The sequence below is a fragment of the Engystomops pustulosus genome, chromosome 10 (genome assembly GCF_040894005.1).
Source record: "Engystomops pustulosus chromosome 10, aEngPut4.maternal, whole genome shotgun sequence".
NCBI classification, from domain to species: domain Eukaryota; kingdom Metazoa; phylum Chordata; class Amphibia; order Anura; family Leptodactylidae; genus Engystomops; species Engystomops pustulosus.
In genome coordinates, this window is record NC_092420.1 from 98,312,507 (window position 1) to 98,327,277 (window position 14,771).

General features: G+C 42.3%; 1 protein-coding gene across 17 annotated transcripts in view; it reads left to right on the top strand.

Annotated features, from left to right (window-relative positions):
- SGIP1 (SH3GL interacting endocytic adaptor 1) overlaps nucleotides 1-14,771 on the top strand; it is a 61,976-nt gene that overhangs the window by 1,849 nt on the left and 45,356 nt on the right. For all 17 annotated transcript variants that reach the window (XM_072127617.1, XM_072127618.1, XM_072127620.1 and 14 more), the window contains exons 2-3: nucleotides 13,310-13,373; nucleotides 14,346-14,370. In XM_072127617.1, the coding sequence (XP_071983718.1) occupies nucleotides 13,310-13,373; nucleotides 14,346-14,370 (89 nt within the window). The remainder of the gene's footprint in view (nucleotides 1-13,309; nucleotides 13,374-14,345; nucleotides 14,371-14,771) is intronic.

Below are 14,771 nucleotides of genomic sequence, written 5' to 3' on the forward strand. Positions count from 1 at the left end.
TAACCCATATGTATATCCATTTATTTCATCACTATCTGTCTATTTATCCATTCATAACTATAATTTATATTATCAAAATATGTATCTTTTTTTATCTCAAATCCCAAATGAGCTTTCTATCTAACCATCTGTCCATAAATCTATCTATCTATCTATCTAACCAGCTGTCCATAAATCTATCTATCTATCTCCTATCTATCTATCTATCTATCTATCTATCTCCTATCTATCTATCTATCTATCTATCTATCTCCTATCTATCTCCTATCTATCTCCTATCTATCTCCTATCTATCTCCTATCTATCTCCTATCTATCTCCTATCTATCTCCTATCTATCTCCTATCTATCTCCTATCTATCTCCTATCTATCTCCTATCTATCTCCTATCTATCTCCTATCTATCTATCTATCTATCTATCTATCTATCTATGTTTCTCTCTATTCATTTCATGTAGTTTGTTTCCATTTTGTAACTGTCTCTTCACCCAGCTATTTACTATGTATCTGTTTCTTATGTAGAAATCATTCCTACTTCTATCCTCAAACTTCCTGCTCCCCTTTCAATACATATTTAGGCCTGTTTACCATTTTAGACTCTAGGAAGGTTTTTGGGGATACAAATAGGGTAATTGTGAATTTACCAGGATTTCTCTGTAAGAGGGACTTTTAATTGTATAAAGGGTTTATCTACATAAATTCTAGTCTGCTGATTCTGTGTAGTTCTGTGTTAGTCTCCTGCTGCTGTACTGTGTGTACGAGCTGTCAGCATTGACATGTTGTGGCTACATGTGACAAGGCTCATACAAGGCTTGGTCATCTCTTGTTTTACTTCTGGCATTACCACTCAAGATAGTGGAATATTTTGAGTATTTTATTGGGGTTTAGTCATTTTGTGGTAGGTGGTGACCTTAATACACCTGTTGTATTATGTAGAAATGGTCAAGTCTCCACATCGCGGTCATTGTGAGGATTTGCTGCACTTGTCTCTGCAGAATGTTTCAGTATAGCTCAGAAAACTATGCAGGAAATTTAAAAAGGGACTATGTTGCCTACTCCCAGAATTTTCAAGTAGACTGCCTCTGTCCAGATTCTGCACCCTAAATCCCCAAAAGCATAAATTACTAAGCATATAATGTACAATACCATAATTAGATCCACAGAGATGGAACAAAATTTTGAGACCTAACCAAGGCCCAACAGAAAGCAAAATGGAATCTGTCCATTTGAAAGGGAATCTGTCAGCACTTTTATGATTATGCAAAATTGCATACAGTGTTAGGTAGCGCCCTCACACTGCTGTGCTCTGAGCTCTCTGCATTGAACTATTCCACATCCTCTCCTCTCTTCTGCAAGTGACTGCAGTACTATCCAACCAGAAGCCCGTTGCTGCTGTGGAGGAAGCTAAGAGCACAGCAGTGTGAGGATATGGCATGATGGAACATCTCTCGGCACCAGCTGTAGTTTTTGTCAACAAATTTCCTGAACTTAATAAATGTTATGTATCCATGTCAATGGGAGAATAGATTGAGAGCTCCTTAGACAAGGGAAATCAATACGTGTATGAATCGAGCTACAATCACAAGCCCCCTATATCAACCAGAAGTGGTTGCGAATCCTCTCTTAACAATGTATGAGAAACGCCAACAGATGCATGTAGACATAAGCTGTGTACCTCTCATGAAGCAGTCGGGAGCTCAGTCTATATTTATAGTCAAAGCACTTAAACATTCACCCACACGAGCCTAAACATTATGACTGTTTACTCCTTCGTGTCAATAATGCCTAATAATAATAATCTCCTTCCTCAGCCAGTATTACACACCAGGGTATATAATGGTGGTATATATGCTTGTATGGCTTTAATACATTGTATTGAAAATAATTGTATTCCTCTTGAATAAACCATGTTGGAATAACTTCCCCTAAAACTATGGCCAAAACTATCAGAACTAGTGCAGTCTCTACAAGGTGCAGTTTCCTTGTGTAGTGTGCAGAGGGCGCCAGATTCATGATTTGTGGTGCACATTCTGCATGATTCTGGCGCCCCTCCACTTCTCTAAAAGAGTGCAGCAACTTGATCACTGCTTGATAAATGTCACACTGTCAGACTGAGGACTAGAACGCCCTTTTCAGTGCAAAATTTGTGTTGCATCGGGTATAGTGCAGTCTGCACTGAAATCTGCAAAGTCCGACAGAAAACTGGCGCAGGGGCTTTAATAAATCTAGGCCTATGTGTTGTGTTGTTCTTCTGGTATCCTTCTTGGAAATACATGGCTAAATTGGCAAGTGCATATTAACATTATTTAAATAAATTCATTTTATTTATATAGCACACACAGATTATGCAGCGCTGCACAGAGCTTGTCACTTTGTTGTGCCGATACATATTAGGATACAGCGATCACTTTTTGAAGGGAATCTCCGACCCCAAAAGGCATTGGCCTTTTATAAAGCTTTCCAGGCATCCCTTTCCTGTTTCCCATTGATCTGTAATAGAGAAAATGCACATTTTTTGTCTACATGCAATGGAGCTCCTAGGTGCACATGTACTTTCTCCAACTTCTGTTAATGGGGGATGTTAATCCTTGTGTAAATGGAAGTAATGGGCAAGGAAGTAAGGTCCCACCCCCAGTTCTCCAACATGGGAAAAGGGTTTTTCTTTTGGTTCCCTTTTTCATGCTCCTGACCTATTTTAAGGATAGGTCCCCAGTATATGATTTAGTGGGGGTCCAGGACTCTTCAGATGATCCAGCTGCCCCCCCTAGCATGAAAACAGAAGATGAAGACAAAAGATAGAAAGCTCCTCTGTTCACCTGTTCTCTCAACTGCAATACTCTGGCTTCCACCTCCATTGACCGCACAGGCTCCTGTGCCTGGAGACAGCTGGAATGGCTGAAAAGTGTGGGCCCTTTAAGTTGTAGCACACATGGTGTTTTGAACCCGTTTTCAGTCCGTTAAAAAAACGCATCCATTTTAGTCCAGTTTTCCCAATTATATTAATTAAAAACGGCCAAACACGGGTTCAAAACTGCACCTGTGCAACCATCCTTAGGCCAGCGTTTTGAACCCGTCTTTGGGCCGTTTTTAAGCAGTCTGTTAAAAAAAAAAAAAAAAAAAACACACTTTTTTTGGGTCTGTTATCCAATTATCCCTATTAAGATAATTGGGAAAAACTCAAAAAACGCATGCGTTTTTTCACGGACTGCTTAAAAACGGCCCAAAAACAGGTTTAAAATGCCACGGGTGCCGCCGGCCTTATAAAGACTTCATAAATTCTATAGGCAGCCTGCACGTTGTCTGCATTATTAGTCTTTCACAAGCAGTATAATCAGTCCGGCTTTTCTTGTGAAAATCAGCACCACGGCCAGCTCCCCTGCCCTCTGCAGATGCTGTCATTTTCCAATAGGCTAATGAGAGTTTATGATAGTTTTGACTTTCAAGATTTCTTCCAGAAGCAGGGACACTCCTATCTACAGGTTGTGAGTAGTATTTCATCTTCACTGTAAAGGAACTAAGCTTCAAAACCAGACACCAGGCACTGACCGATGTGGGCGATTTCTTGTTTTAATAATTCTAGACAAACCCTCTAGCACCTTATAGGGAACGTGTGGCCTCACCGATGCTCCACAAACCCTAAATAGCACTTTATTCTGTGCTTAAATATTGTCTAATTGCTGCTTTTCTTATTCTTGAAGTGTAACTGTAAAGTTACTGACTCAAAATATTTTTTAAGCAAAGCTGGAGAGAGCCTTTGACAACAATTCCAATGATACCGGTATCAGGCTGTGGGCTCCTTCCAAGCCTGAGATATATCTGGTTTATTTAACATTATTTCTTATTAAATCAGCTATTTCTGATGTGGGTGGGCACTTCATGGTTGTGACATCAGTCCAGGGCAATGAAGCCAAAACAGGGCAGAATGTTTGTAATTGGCCGATCCTCTAGTGACATCACTGAAGGTCTTTTGCCAGAACATTAAAGCGACTGTCCACTTTCAGGAAATATTTGATATTGTTTGTGTAATAAAAAGTTATCCAATTTGCCATTATACTTTCTGTATCAATTCATCATGATTTTCTAGATCTCTGCTTGCTGTCATTCTATAGAAAGCTTCTACGTTTGCTCCAGTGAATAGAAATGTGTCCATGGTGATGTGATGGACATGCAGGTGCACAACTATCATACAACTCCTATTGCTCTCTGCAATAATAACGGCTTTTGCATCTGCATGTCCATCACATCACCATGGACAGATTTCTATTCACTTGAGTAAACATAGAAGCTTTCCATAGAATGACAGCAAGCAGAGATCTAGAAAACCATGAGGAATTGATACAGAAAGTATAATGGCAAATTGGATACATTTTCCATAAACAAACCACATCAATTATTTGCCGAAAGTGCACGACCCCTTCAAGAACTTTGAAATGATGCAGGACAGCATGTTTGTAATTGGACGACCTGAAGCATTTGATGAGTCACATGCTTGTGACAGCACTATAGGTCTTATAGCCCCTCTCAACAAGCCTCCTGTCATCTCCTGCTGTTCTATATGGTTTCCTATGGTTACCAGACATAATGGCAAATAGAGATTAGCCTGGGGGGCAAGGTAAAACCTCTGCAAGCTGCTAAACACCTGCAGATAGCTAATTAGAGAAAATTAAAAAATTGCTTATTTTTGCTTAGTGCATGGTTAGGCACACATTTTAATACTTTTCAGTTGCACTTTAAAGAGGTGGACCAATAATAACAAAATTTTGCAGGGTTTCAATAAGAGCCTAATAACCACCCATATTGTTCTTACCCATTAAAGTTTGTCTGTAGCCCGACGAAGGACTTGGTCATGTGACCTGCTGGCAGCAAAAATTCCTGTGATGTCCCATATCCGCTGCCTTTCAGCAGATAGGGGGTAGCCATGCACATCGCCTCTCTGATAATCACTCCCATGCTGGAGGGTGTAGCAAGAGTTCATCAACAATATGATATCACTCCAAATAATACTTAGTGTGGATAGTGGTCTAAAAACGAGACTCTCTGTCCTCGCCACTCAAACTTTATTACGAATCACAAAGACCTTTCACGCAAATATTCTGCTTCATTATTTTATAAATGTTTCTTGCAAATACAAAAAAAAATGTATGTACATCACCATTCTTCAACTACATATGTGCCATAGTCCATCATTAGTTATATCCACGCTAGATCTTCATGGATTTCACCAAGACAACACCCAGAGGCCCCAGACTGTGTGATGTTTCTTAGGAGACTCATCCTTCTCCAGACATCAGGGGGTCCCGTTCTTGTGATTGGTAGGGGCCCCACATTTAGAATCATCCGCTTGCAGGATAGGGGATAAATTGAAAACTTTGGACAAGCAGAATACAATTTGTTATAAACTTCTACTGTCTCTGGATTTCTGTGACTACAAGGCACACGATTTATTGTTTGCATTTTTCCTCTCGGCCCAGTGCATCAAATCAGGAAGCATGCAAGATTAAAAAAAAAAATCTGTTCAGTGCAGAGGATGCAAAACAATGAACAAAGTACCACTACGAATCTGCATGGATCTGGTTAGATTTTGGAAAGGGTCAGCCGTCATCCCCCTCTGGCAGCTTACAATAGAGCTTCTTCTTACATCCCCTGCAGCAAGAGTCTTCTCATCTATACTTCCCTTCTACTGTGGAACCTCGGCTCCTTTCCTGACAAGCAGGGCAAAGAAATATTTCTATTGGCAGCACTCAATACATGCAAATAGTATTTCTATACACTGGGGGCCATCATACTCTAAGTTAATTGAGTTATTGATTACTAGCAACATGTGAATATACAGGCAGTCCCCGGGTTACATACAAGATGGGGTCTGTAGGTTTGTTCTTAAGTTGAATTTGTATGTAAGTCGGAACTGTATATTTTATCATTGTAATCACAGCCAGAACTTTTTTGGTCTCTGTGATAATTGGATTTTAAAAATGTTGGATTATCATAAGAACCAGGAGTAACACCAAAGCTTCATTACAGACGCCTCTGATAACTGTTATAGCTGATCATTGTAGCCTAGGACTAAAGTACAATAAATTACCAACATCCAGAGGTCCGTTTGTAACTAGGGGTCGTCTGTAAGTTGAGTGTTCTTAAGTAGGGGACTGCCTGTAGTTTTTTATTGTGGAAAGTCATTTGTCTCCATAACTTGAGGATATGACCAGGGGTGTCAGGTGTAGATGAAGTGGATTTGTCTACATATATAACGTATAGACAGGATTTTATGTACAACTTCTCCAGTTTTGACTAATGGCCGTGCTCCAGGCAGTGTCATTGCTCATGAATGTTACACATTCAGCACTTAAATTCTTTGCATTAATATCCCAGTGCATTAACCATCTTTGCAACCAAGTATCTGCCCCCCTTGAATAAAACCATGTGCATTCATCAGCGCTGGACCCTCATTGTGCCAGACATATAACGTCTATTAGGGGAATGTTTTCCAGGTTGCACGGATTTATATGTAGAATGTGTTTACCAGGCATTAGCGGAAACCACATGTCCTCTGGCTAGCGGCCAATGGAGCCGGAAAACATTCCTCACTCAACATGAAATTAAATTCACTTTCTTAATCAGTGACTGCGGCTCTAATTAACGATGCTACAGCATCCATTGTGGAGGGCTTATTATTTTAAGACTGTTTTGGGCATGGACTTTTTTACTTTACTTTAAACCTTTAAGAATCCATAGAAAGAAAGGTTGGAGCGACAGTCGCCATATCAGATCCAATGTTCTGCTTTGTTAGTAACTTACATGAACAAGTTAGGGAAGGGAGGACTCGCAGGACATCACAAAAACTGCAACGTCCGTTTCGCATTACAACGCGTCTTCCGGCTTGTGTGTGCAACAATGTCATCAACGTGTTCTGTATCACTGCCTTTACAGGGCATAAACCCTTATGTTAAACCTATAAAGGAATTGATACCCAACATGTTTTGGATGTTTAAAAATAACCAATCATAATAAAAATATTGTTTGATCTTAAGGCAGCATGTTATAGAGCAGAAGGAGCTAATCAGATTATACATAGTGTCCTATCTGCAGGCAGCATGTTATAGAGCAGGAGGAGCTGAGCAGATTGTACATAGTGTCCTATCTGCAGGCAGCATGGTATAGAGCAGGAGGAGCTGAGCAGATTGTACATAGTGTCCTATCTGCAGGCAGCATGGTATAGAGCAGGAGGAGCTGAGCAGATTGTACATAGTGTCCTATCTGCAGGCAGCATGTTACAGAGCAGGAGGAGCTGAGCAGATTGTACATAGTGTCCTATCTGCAGGCAGCATGTTACAGAGCAGGATGAGCTGAGCAGATTGTACATGGGTTCATATATGCTGGAAGCATGTTCTAGAGCAGGAGGAGCTGAGCAGAATGTACATAGTGTGCTATCTGAAGGCAGCATGTTATATAGCACTATAAGCTGAGTAGATTGTACATGGGTTCATATATGCTGGAAGCATGTTCTAGAGCAGGAGGAGCTGAGCAGATTGTACATAGTGTCCTATCTGCAGGCAGCATGTTATAGAGCAGGAGGAGCTGAGCAGTTAGAACACTATGTACAATCTTCAGGCAGCATGTTCTAGAGCAGGAGGAGCTGAGCACATTGTTTATAGTGCCCTATCTGCAGACAGAATATTATAGAGCTGAGCAGATAGGACACTATGTACAATCTTCAGGCAGTATGTTATAGAGCAATAGAACCTGAGTAGATTGCACATAGGTTCATTTATGCTGAAAGAATGTTGTAGAGCAGGAGGAGCTGAGCAGATTGTGTATAGTTCAGCCATACTTTTCTAATTCAGTTTTATACCTTGAAATACATCAGAGTTTAATCGGATTAGTTCCTGGCAGGCAGCATTTTGTAGGATCATAGTGCACTTGCGAAAATAGTAACGGACCTCATCCATTAGTAAGTTAATACCGTATATACTCGAGTATAAGCCGACCCGAGTATAAGCCGAGGCCCCTAATTTTACCACAAAATACTGGGAAAACCTATTGACTCGAGTATAAGCCGAGGGTGGGAAATGCATTGGTCACAGCCTCCCCAGTATATAGCCTGCCAGACCCTGCCCCAGTGTATATAGCCTGCCAGCCCCTGCCCCAGTGTATATAGCCTGCCAGCCCCTGCCGGACAGATCGCACAGAAGATATACAGGGGTCGCCGGAAAGGTGAGTTTAGATATATTTATTTTTTTGACTCGAGTATAAGCCGAGTTTGGGTTTTTCAGCACATTTTTTGTGCTGAAAAACTAGGCTTATACTCGAGTATATAAGGTATCTATTTAGTGGTAGGTCATAACTTGCTGCAATGGGAGAAACTCCTGTCATTCCTAAATCTGTCCTATCTATACCTATATAAATAATCCTTTTCCTGAACTTGTTCCGGCAGAGTATATGTTCTCAGAAATACGTTCTTTGTCATTGTGCTTTTTGTCCTCCTTTATTTTCGCAGTTACCATGACAGTAACTCAAGGTCCTCCTTTGTGTTGTACTTACAGTCATAGGTGCAGGATGATAGGAGGACGTCATGTAATGTACAGGAATTGCAGATTGCGGTGGACTGAAAAAGTTCAGCGATAATTGTTCCCCCGTTTTTTTTACATCATTAAGTGAATTGGAAATTGATGTTTTTTGTTGGGCAGATGCATGCGACGAACAATAGGATGTGAACAATGTTTACATTTTCCGTCTTGTAAAGGATCATTTTCCAGAAATAATATGAGGAAGTCGGTCATGTGAGTGTTCTGTTCTGTGTCAGAGAACAGGCTTGTCTATCATAGGGGTTGTCTGGGGTGATACATTGTTTATAAATAATGGCAGGGGCTTTTATAAAGCCTATGTTTGACAGATTTCACAAAATCACGAACGGTAGAAGGGGATATGTCCCTCTGTCTAAAGTGCACCTTTTTTTTACCTCTATAAGAGTGCAATACTGCTATATACACTCACCAGCCACTTTATTAGGCACACCATGCTAGTAACGGGTTGGACCCCCTTTTGCCTTCAGAACTGCCTCAATTCTTCGTGGCATAGATACAACAAGGTGCTGGAAGCTCCTCAGAGACTTTGGTCCATAGTGACATGATGGCATCACACAGTTGCCACAGATTTGTCGGCTGCACATCCATGATGCCAATCTCCCGTTCCACCACATCCCAAAGATGCTCTATTGGATTGAGATCTGGTGACTGTGGAGGCCATTTGTGTCCAGTGACCTCATTGTCATGTTCAAGAAACCAGTCTGAGATGATTCCAGCTTTATGACCTGGCGCATTATCCTGCTGAAAGTAGCCATCAGATGTTACAGGGTACATTGTGCTCATAAAGGGATGGACATGGTCAGCAACAATACTCAGGTAGGCTGTGGCGTTGTACCAAGGGGCCCAAAGACACCATGACACCACCACCACCACCAGCCTGAGCCGCTGATACAAGGCAGGATGGATCCATGACACCAGCCCCACCAGCCTGACCCGCTGATACAAGGCAGGATGGATCCATGACACCAGCACCACCAGCCTGAGCCGCTGATACAAGGCAGGATGGATCCATGACACCAGCACCACCAGCCTGAGCCGCTGATACAAGGCAGGATGGATCCATGACACCACCACCACCAGCCTGAGCCGCTGATACAAGGCAGGATGGATCCATGACACCACCACCACCAGCCTGACCCGCTGATACAAGGCAGGATGGATCCATGACACCACCACCACCAGCCTGAGCCGCTGATACAAGGCAGGATGGATCCATGACACCACCACCACCAGCCTGAGCCGCTGATACAAGGCAGGATGGATCCATGACACCAGCACCACCACCCTGAGCCGCTGATACAAGGCAGGATGGATCCATGACACCAGCACCACCAGCCTGACCCGCTGATACAAGGCAGGATGGATCCATGACACCACCACCACCATCCTGAACCATTGATACAAGGCAGGATGGATCCGCGCTTTCATGTTGTTGATGCCAAATTCTGACCCTACCATCCGAATGTCGCAGCAGAAATCGAGACTCATCAGACCAGGCAACGTTTTTCCAATCTTCTACTGTCCAATTTCGATGAGCTTGTGCAAATTGTAGCCTCAGTTTCCTGTTCTTAGCTGAAAGGAGTGGCACCCGGTGTGGTCTTCTGCTGCTGTAGCCCATCTGCCTCAAAGTTCGACGTACTGTGCGTTCAGAGATGCTCTTCTGCCTACCTTGGTTGTAACAGGTGGCGATTTGAGTCACTGTTGCCTTTCTATCAGCTCGAACCAGTCTGCCCATTCTCCTCTGACCTCTGGCATCAACAAGGCATTTCCGCCCACAGAACTGCCGCTCACTTGATGTTTTTTCTTTTTCGGACCATTCTCTGTAAACCCTAGAGATGGTTGTGCGTGAAAATCCCAGTAGATCAGCAGTTTCTGAAATACTCAGACCAGCCCTTCTGGCACCAACAACCATGCCACGTTCAAAGGCCCCAAATCACCTTTCTTCCCCATACTGATGCTCAGGAGAACTGCAGGAGATTGTCTTGACCATGTCTACATGCCTAAATGCACTGAGCTGCCGCCATGTGATTGGCTGATTAGAAATTAAGTGTTAACGAGCAGTTGGACAGGTGTACCTAATAAAGTGGCCAGTGAGTGTACGTCCTAATTGCAAATCCCATGCATATAGCACATCTTTAGACTTCATGCCAGTGGCACACATCAAACTGCTTTATATTCTGAAACATGGCACCTCGAAAAACAGATCTGGTGCCTTTTTAAAGAGGAGAATCTCTCCTTTCATCAAATCAGGATTGTGTTTTCAGGTGCCACAGACCTGGAGATATTCACTATTAAAGGTTCAGTTTAAAATTTTATAGACAGGTCTCCATTCTTGACTCTAACTTTAACATTGATATCTTCAATTATGTGACGCCTAGAAGCCCAGTCCCTGTAAAATGAAATGGGAGATTCTTCTAATTAAAATTACAACAGAAATGTAGTGTGACTCTTCCCCCAACCAATCCTGTCATCCTAAAGAAAATCTAGCATCAAAATAAAGCATTCATAACGAGGGGCACTTAATCATAGAACCAGGTATTGTGACTGTGGCAATCTTCTTATATTTATCAATGACCTCCTTCCTTCTAAAATCAACTTTTCAGATTATGCTAATGAGTCAGATGGGTTCTGGATGTTGTTACCAGAGCCCCTCTGTGCTGCAGCTTCACAGGCTGTTAAACTGTGTATTAGTACTTCCACCCTTCCACTGTGTGAGAGGTAGAGGGAGGGGAGTACTGAGAAAGCAGGGAGCGGTGGCGAGACGACTGTGAAACTGCAGCACAGAGGGACTCTTCTAACACCCCCCCCAGAGCCCTTTATTAGCATAATTTTAAAAATTGATATAAGAAGGAAAGAGGCCATGGATAACAAATATAAGAAGATGCCTGGATCTATGAGTGATGTCCCTGGTTTCTCATTTAGCTGCGGCTGTATATGATGACTTCACATGATGCTTGGATCACACATGCATCTGCGGCAGACCAGCTCACATCTCCATTTAACCCCACGGTGGAACATCCAGCAGATTAATCCAGCTAAAATATTGATGAGAGGGGATCGGATTTGCTCTTCCTGCAAGTCCATTGGAACGGCTCATGTTACCCTCAGTGGTGCACAGCAGAGATCTGCCACTTTCCCTGCGTACTTCTGCATTGTGCTGGTGACCTGGTACAGCTTCTATTGGAATTGATACATAGTGGGACACCATAGCATCAAAAAAATAGACAAAATTGCTGCTAAATGTACAAAATTGCTACAAAATAGGCCCCGAAATATATTTTAGAGCTTCAGGGGCTTCGATGACTATATTTATATTCCACCTCACTTCTGTTTTTGTCATGTTTTATCACTTGTATTCGCTAATGCGCCATCTGTTGTTGGGGGGACGTGTTGCGTCATGGCAGCGGCCGGGCATCGTGGAGGGAGCTCAGCTGTGCCAGAGGTTCATTTACATACTTAACAGGGGAACATATAGTAATGTAAAGAAAATATTTATCTTCCTGCCGGGCTTAATGTGTCTCCCCTGAGGCTGGGCCACAGACAGGCTCTTGTCTATCCAAGGAGCAAGCACATTGTATCTCTGCAGCTGAGCTCCGTGTCCCTGAATGCTCTGCTGCTATTAAGGGAGTGATTAGGACATGCAAATGGATGCAATAGGTAGAACCCTTTTGAAGGGGTTGTATGGCCCCTCATATATTTTTCATACTGATGACCTATATGCACTCCTGGAAACCATACTGGTCAGCTGTTCTGGCTGCTGCGGGAACTGGAACATATACAGTGCACTATTCCGCTGCAGTGGTGCTGCTGCATCCAGGTCCGCCCACTGTAGGTTCTGATACCAGGAGGTTGGCAGAACAACGGATGGGTGAAGGGACCCCCCCCCAAGAATCACATATTGATGAACTATGCTGAAGAGATGTCATCATTGTCGCTGATACACATCTCTGCTCTGTACACTGCAAAGCAGCGAATAGGAATAGCTTTTTGCCCTGCTTGTCAGGAAAGGAGCACAGCTTTTACAGTAGATGCCGTTATAGCTGAGAAGACTCCTTCTCTAGGGGAAGTAAGAAGAGACTATATTGTGAGTTGTCAGAGGGAGAAGGAGACAGATTTTGCACCATCAAATTGAACATATTTTTATGCTTAAAAAAGTGCAAATTACTTTAAAACAATTATGAACAACCTGTTAAGAGTTTGGTATGACAAGGAGTCATATGGGCTCTATACTGCATTGCCTTTTTGGCAGTGTATTTTGGGGAAAGCACGTTGTAATTTATCCAAATTTATACAGCAGATACAATGAAATGTTGGGTACGGCAGCCTGAGAGTTAACAGGAATGCAGCTGAACTGTGAATGCAACTCTTTCTTCAGTGTAACCTTTCTTCAATTAATCCTGTGTAATTCAAAGTCAATGCAAGATAATTGAAGCAATGTCTGGTGCAAGGTTGTTGCGTCCTGTATGTACATTATAATTCTATGTGTGACGTCTCTTACAATCTTTTGGCACATGCAGCTATTAATAGTATTCTGGTCTCCGCTTCCAAGTGACTGACACCCCAATCTCAGCCGCAGACGTGTAACATCAATATTCTGATACATAGTTACATTAAAGGTTTTCTCATGGCATATTGCCGATGTATGCCGGCTGCTGGGGTCCGACTGCTTTGGATTGCTAGCAAGAAGTTGTGGATACAATGTTAATATTTCTTCTTAATTTGTTTCAGGATTGAAAAAACGTACCAGGAAGGCGTTTGGCATACGGAAGAAAGAAAAGGACACGGATTCCACGTTAGTATGAGGCTTTGTTGGCTCCACATGGTTGAAATTCGAGAGCTCCCGAAGATTTGGTTCCCTTTGCCCAACTGTTTTGGGGATTTCACAGCTCTGGTCACTATACAGCCCAGACCAATGTACAGACTAGTGGGATTATAAGAACTCATATAGCTTAGACATTTCTGTGTATGTTCATTTCCATGTGGAGACCCCACAGAGATGCTTCATTATACAATATCAACTTAAAGGGGTTTTCCTACGAAAGAAAATTCTCACATTTAAATCCCCTAGTGATGTTAATAAATAAAGATATAAAGATCATTTTTACCCTTTGCTTTACAATGTTACTAAGTGTTATTGCTGTTTTAGCTCTTATTACCCCTCTAGGTTGTACAGTGCAAAATCCCAGGGTGTGGGCAAGGCCTCTCTAAGCACACCTTATAATCCATTTAATTCTGAGGTGTGACAATGGGGCTTCATTATCAGGGTACAGGTGTATATACACTTTCATCTGGTTTCTGACATTGTACTGACACATAGAAAGAGGGATGAGACAGATAATAGATGCATGCGATGATACAGAGGCTGCCAGACTTTTACACTGTTACACTGATCTCTGCTACACCTCACAGATATGTGCCTGCTTCCCCCTTTCCCCCGGATCACTTATCTCCTTGTAGTTTGCAGCCTCTCTCTCTGCTCATGATCTCTTGGCAGTATGCCTGTATGTAAGAGAAAATTCACGTGCAGCGCAGCAAATCTGTGCATGAAAGATCTGCAATGATTTTGGGCACAGTCCACGTGAATGAGATTTCACAAGTGTCCTATACATTTTGCAGATGAAATCCAGTGTGATATGTGGACATGGGTGTGGATTTGCTTTCTAAGGACTTTCATGTCTGTTTTATATAATAATGTAGTTTTGTAATATGCTGTATATAAGTCTTGTGTAGAAATTAAGATGACTCTTTTTCTTCTTTCTTGCAGGGGGTCACCAGACCGGGACAGTAGTGTAAGTCATCCATATCTGTGTTTTGATATTTGTTCCCTAGAGAGCGTTATATTCTGCAGAGACCAATACAACAAAAAGCGTATGGGGAAAGATCTAGAAATAATGCAAAGGAGCAGAAGGTACTATACATGTAGCAGCCAATCTTTTCTCATTTGTAGCTGTGTGGTTGCTTTTAGAGACTCCCCATTTTTGGTTCAGACCAGTTGCAACAAAATCTTCCTCTATGACAATATCTCAGGGTCCTGTGGCTCTCCAGCAGTCGTCCACCCGTGCAATACTTTCTATTCCCTACTAGAAGGTGCACTCCTGGACCCTGGCCATTCCCGCTTGATAACTTTGCAGGAAGCATGGAGAATTTTTTTGCCAATGGCAAGAAATGAACGTTGAGACTTAAAATGTTA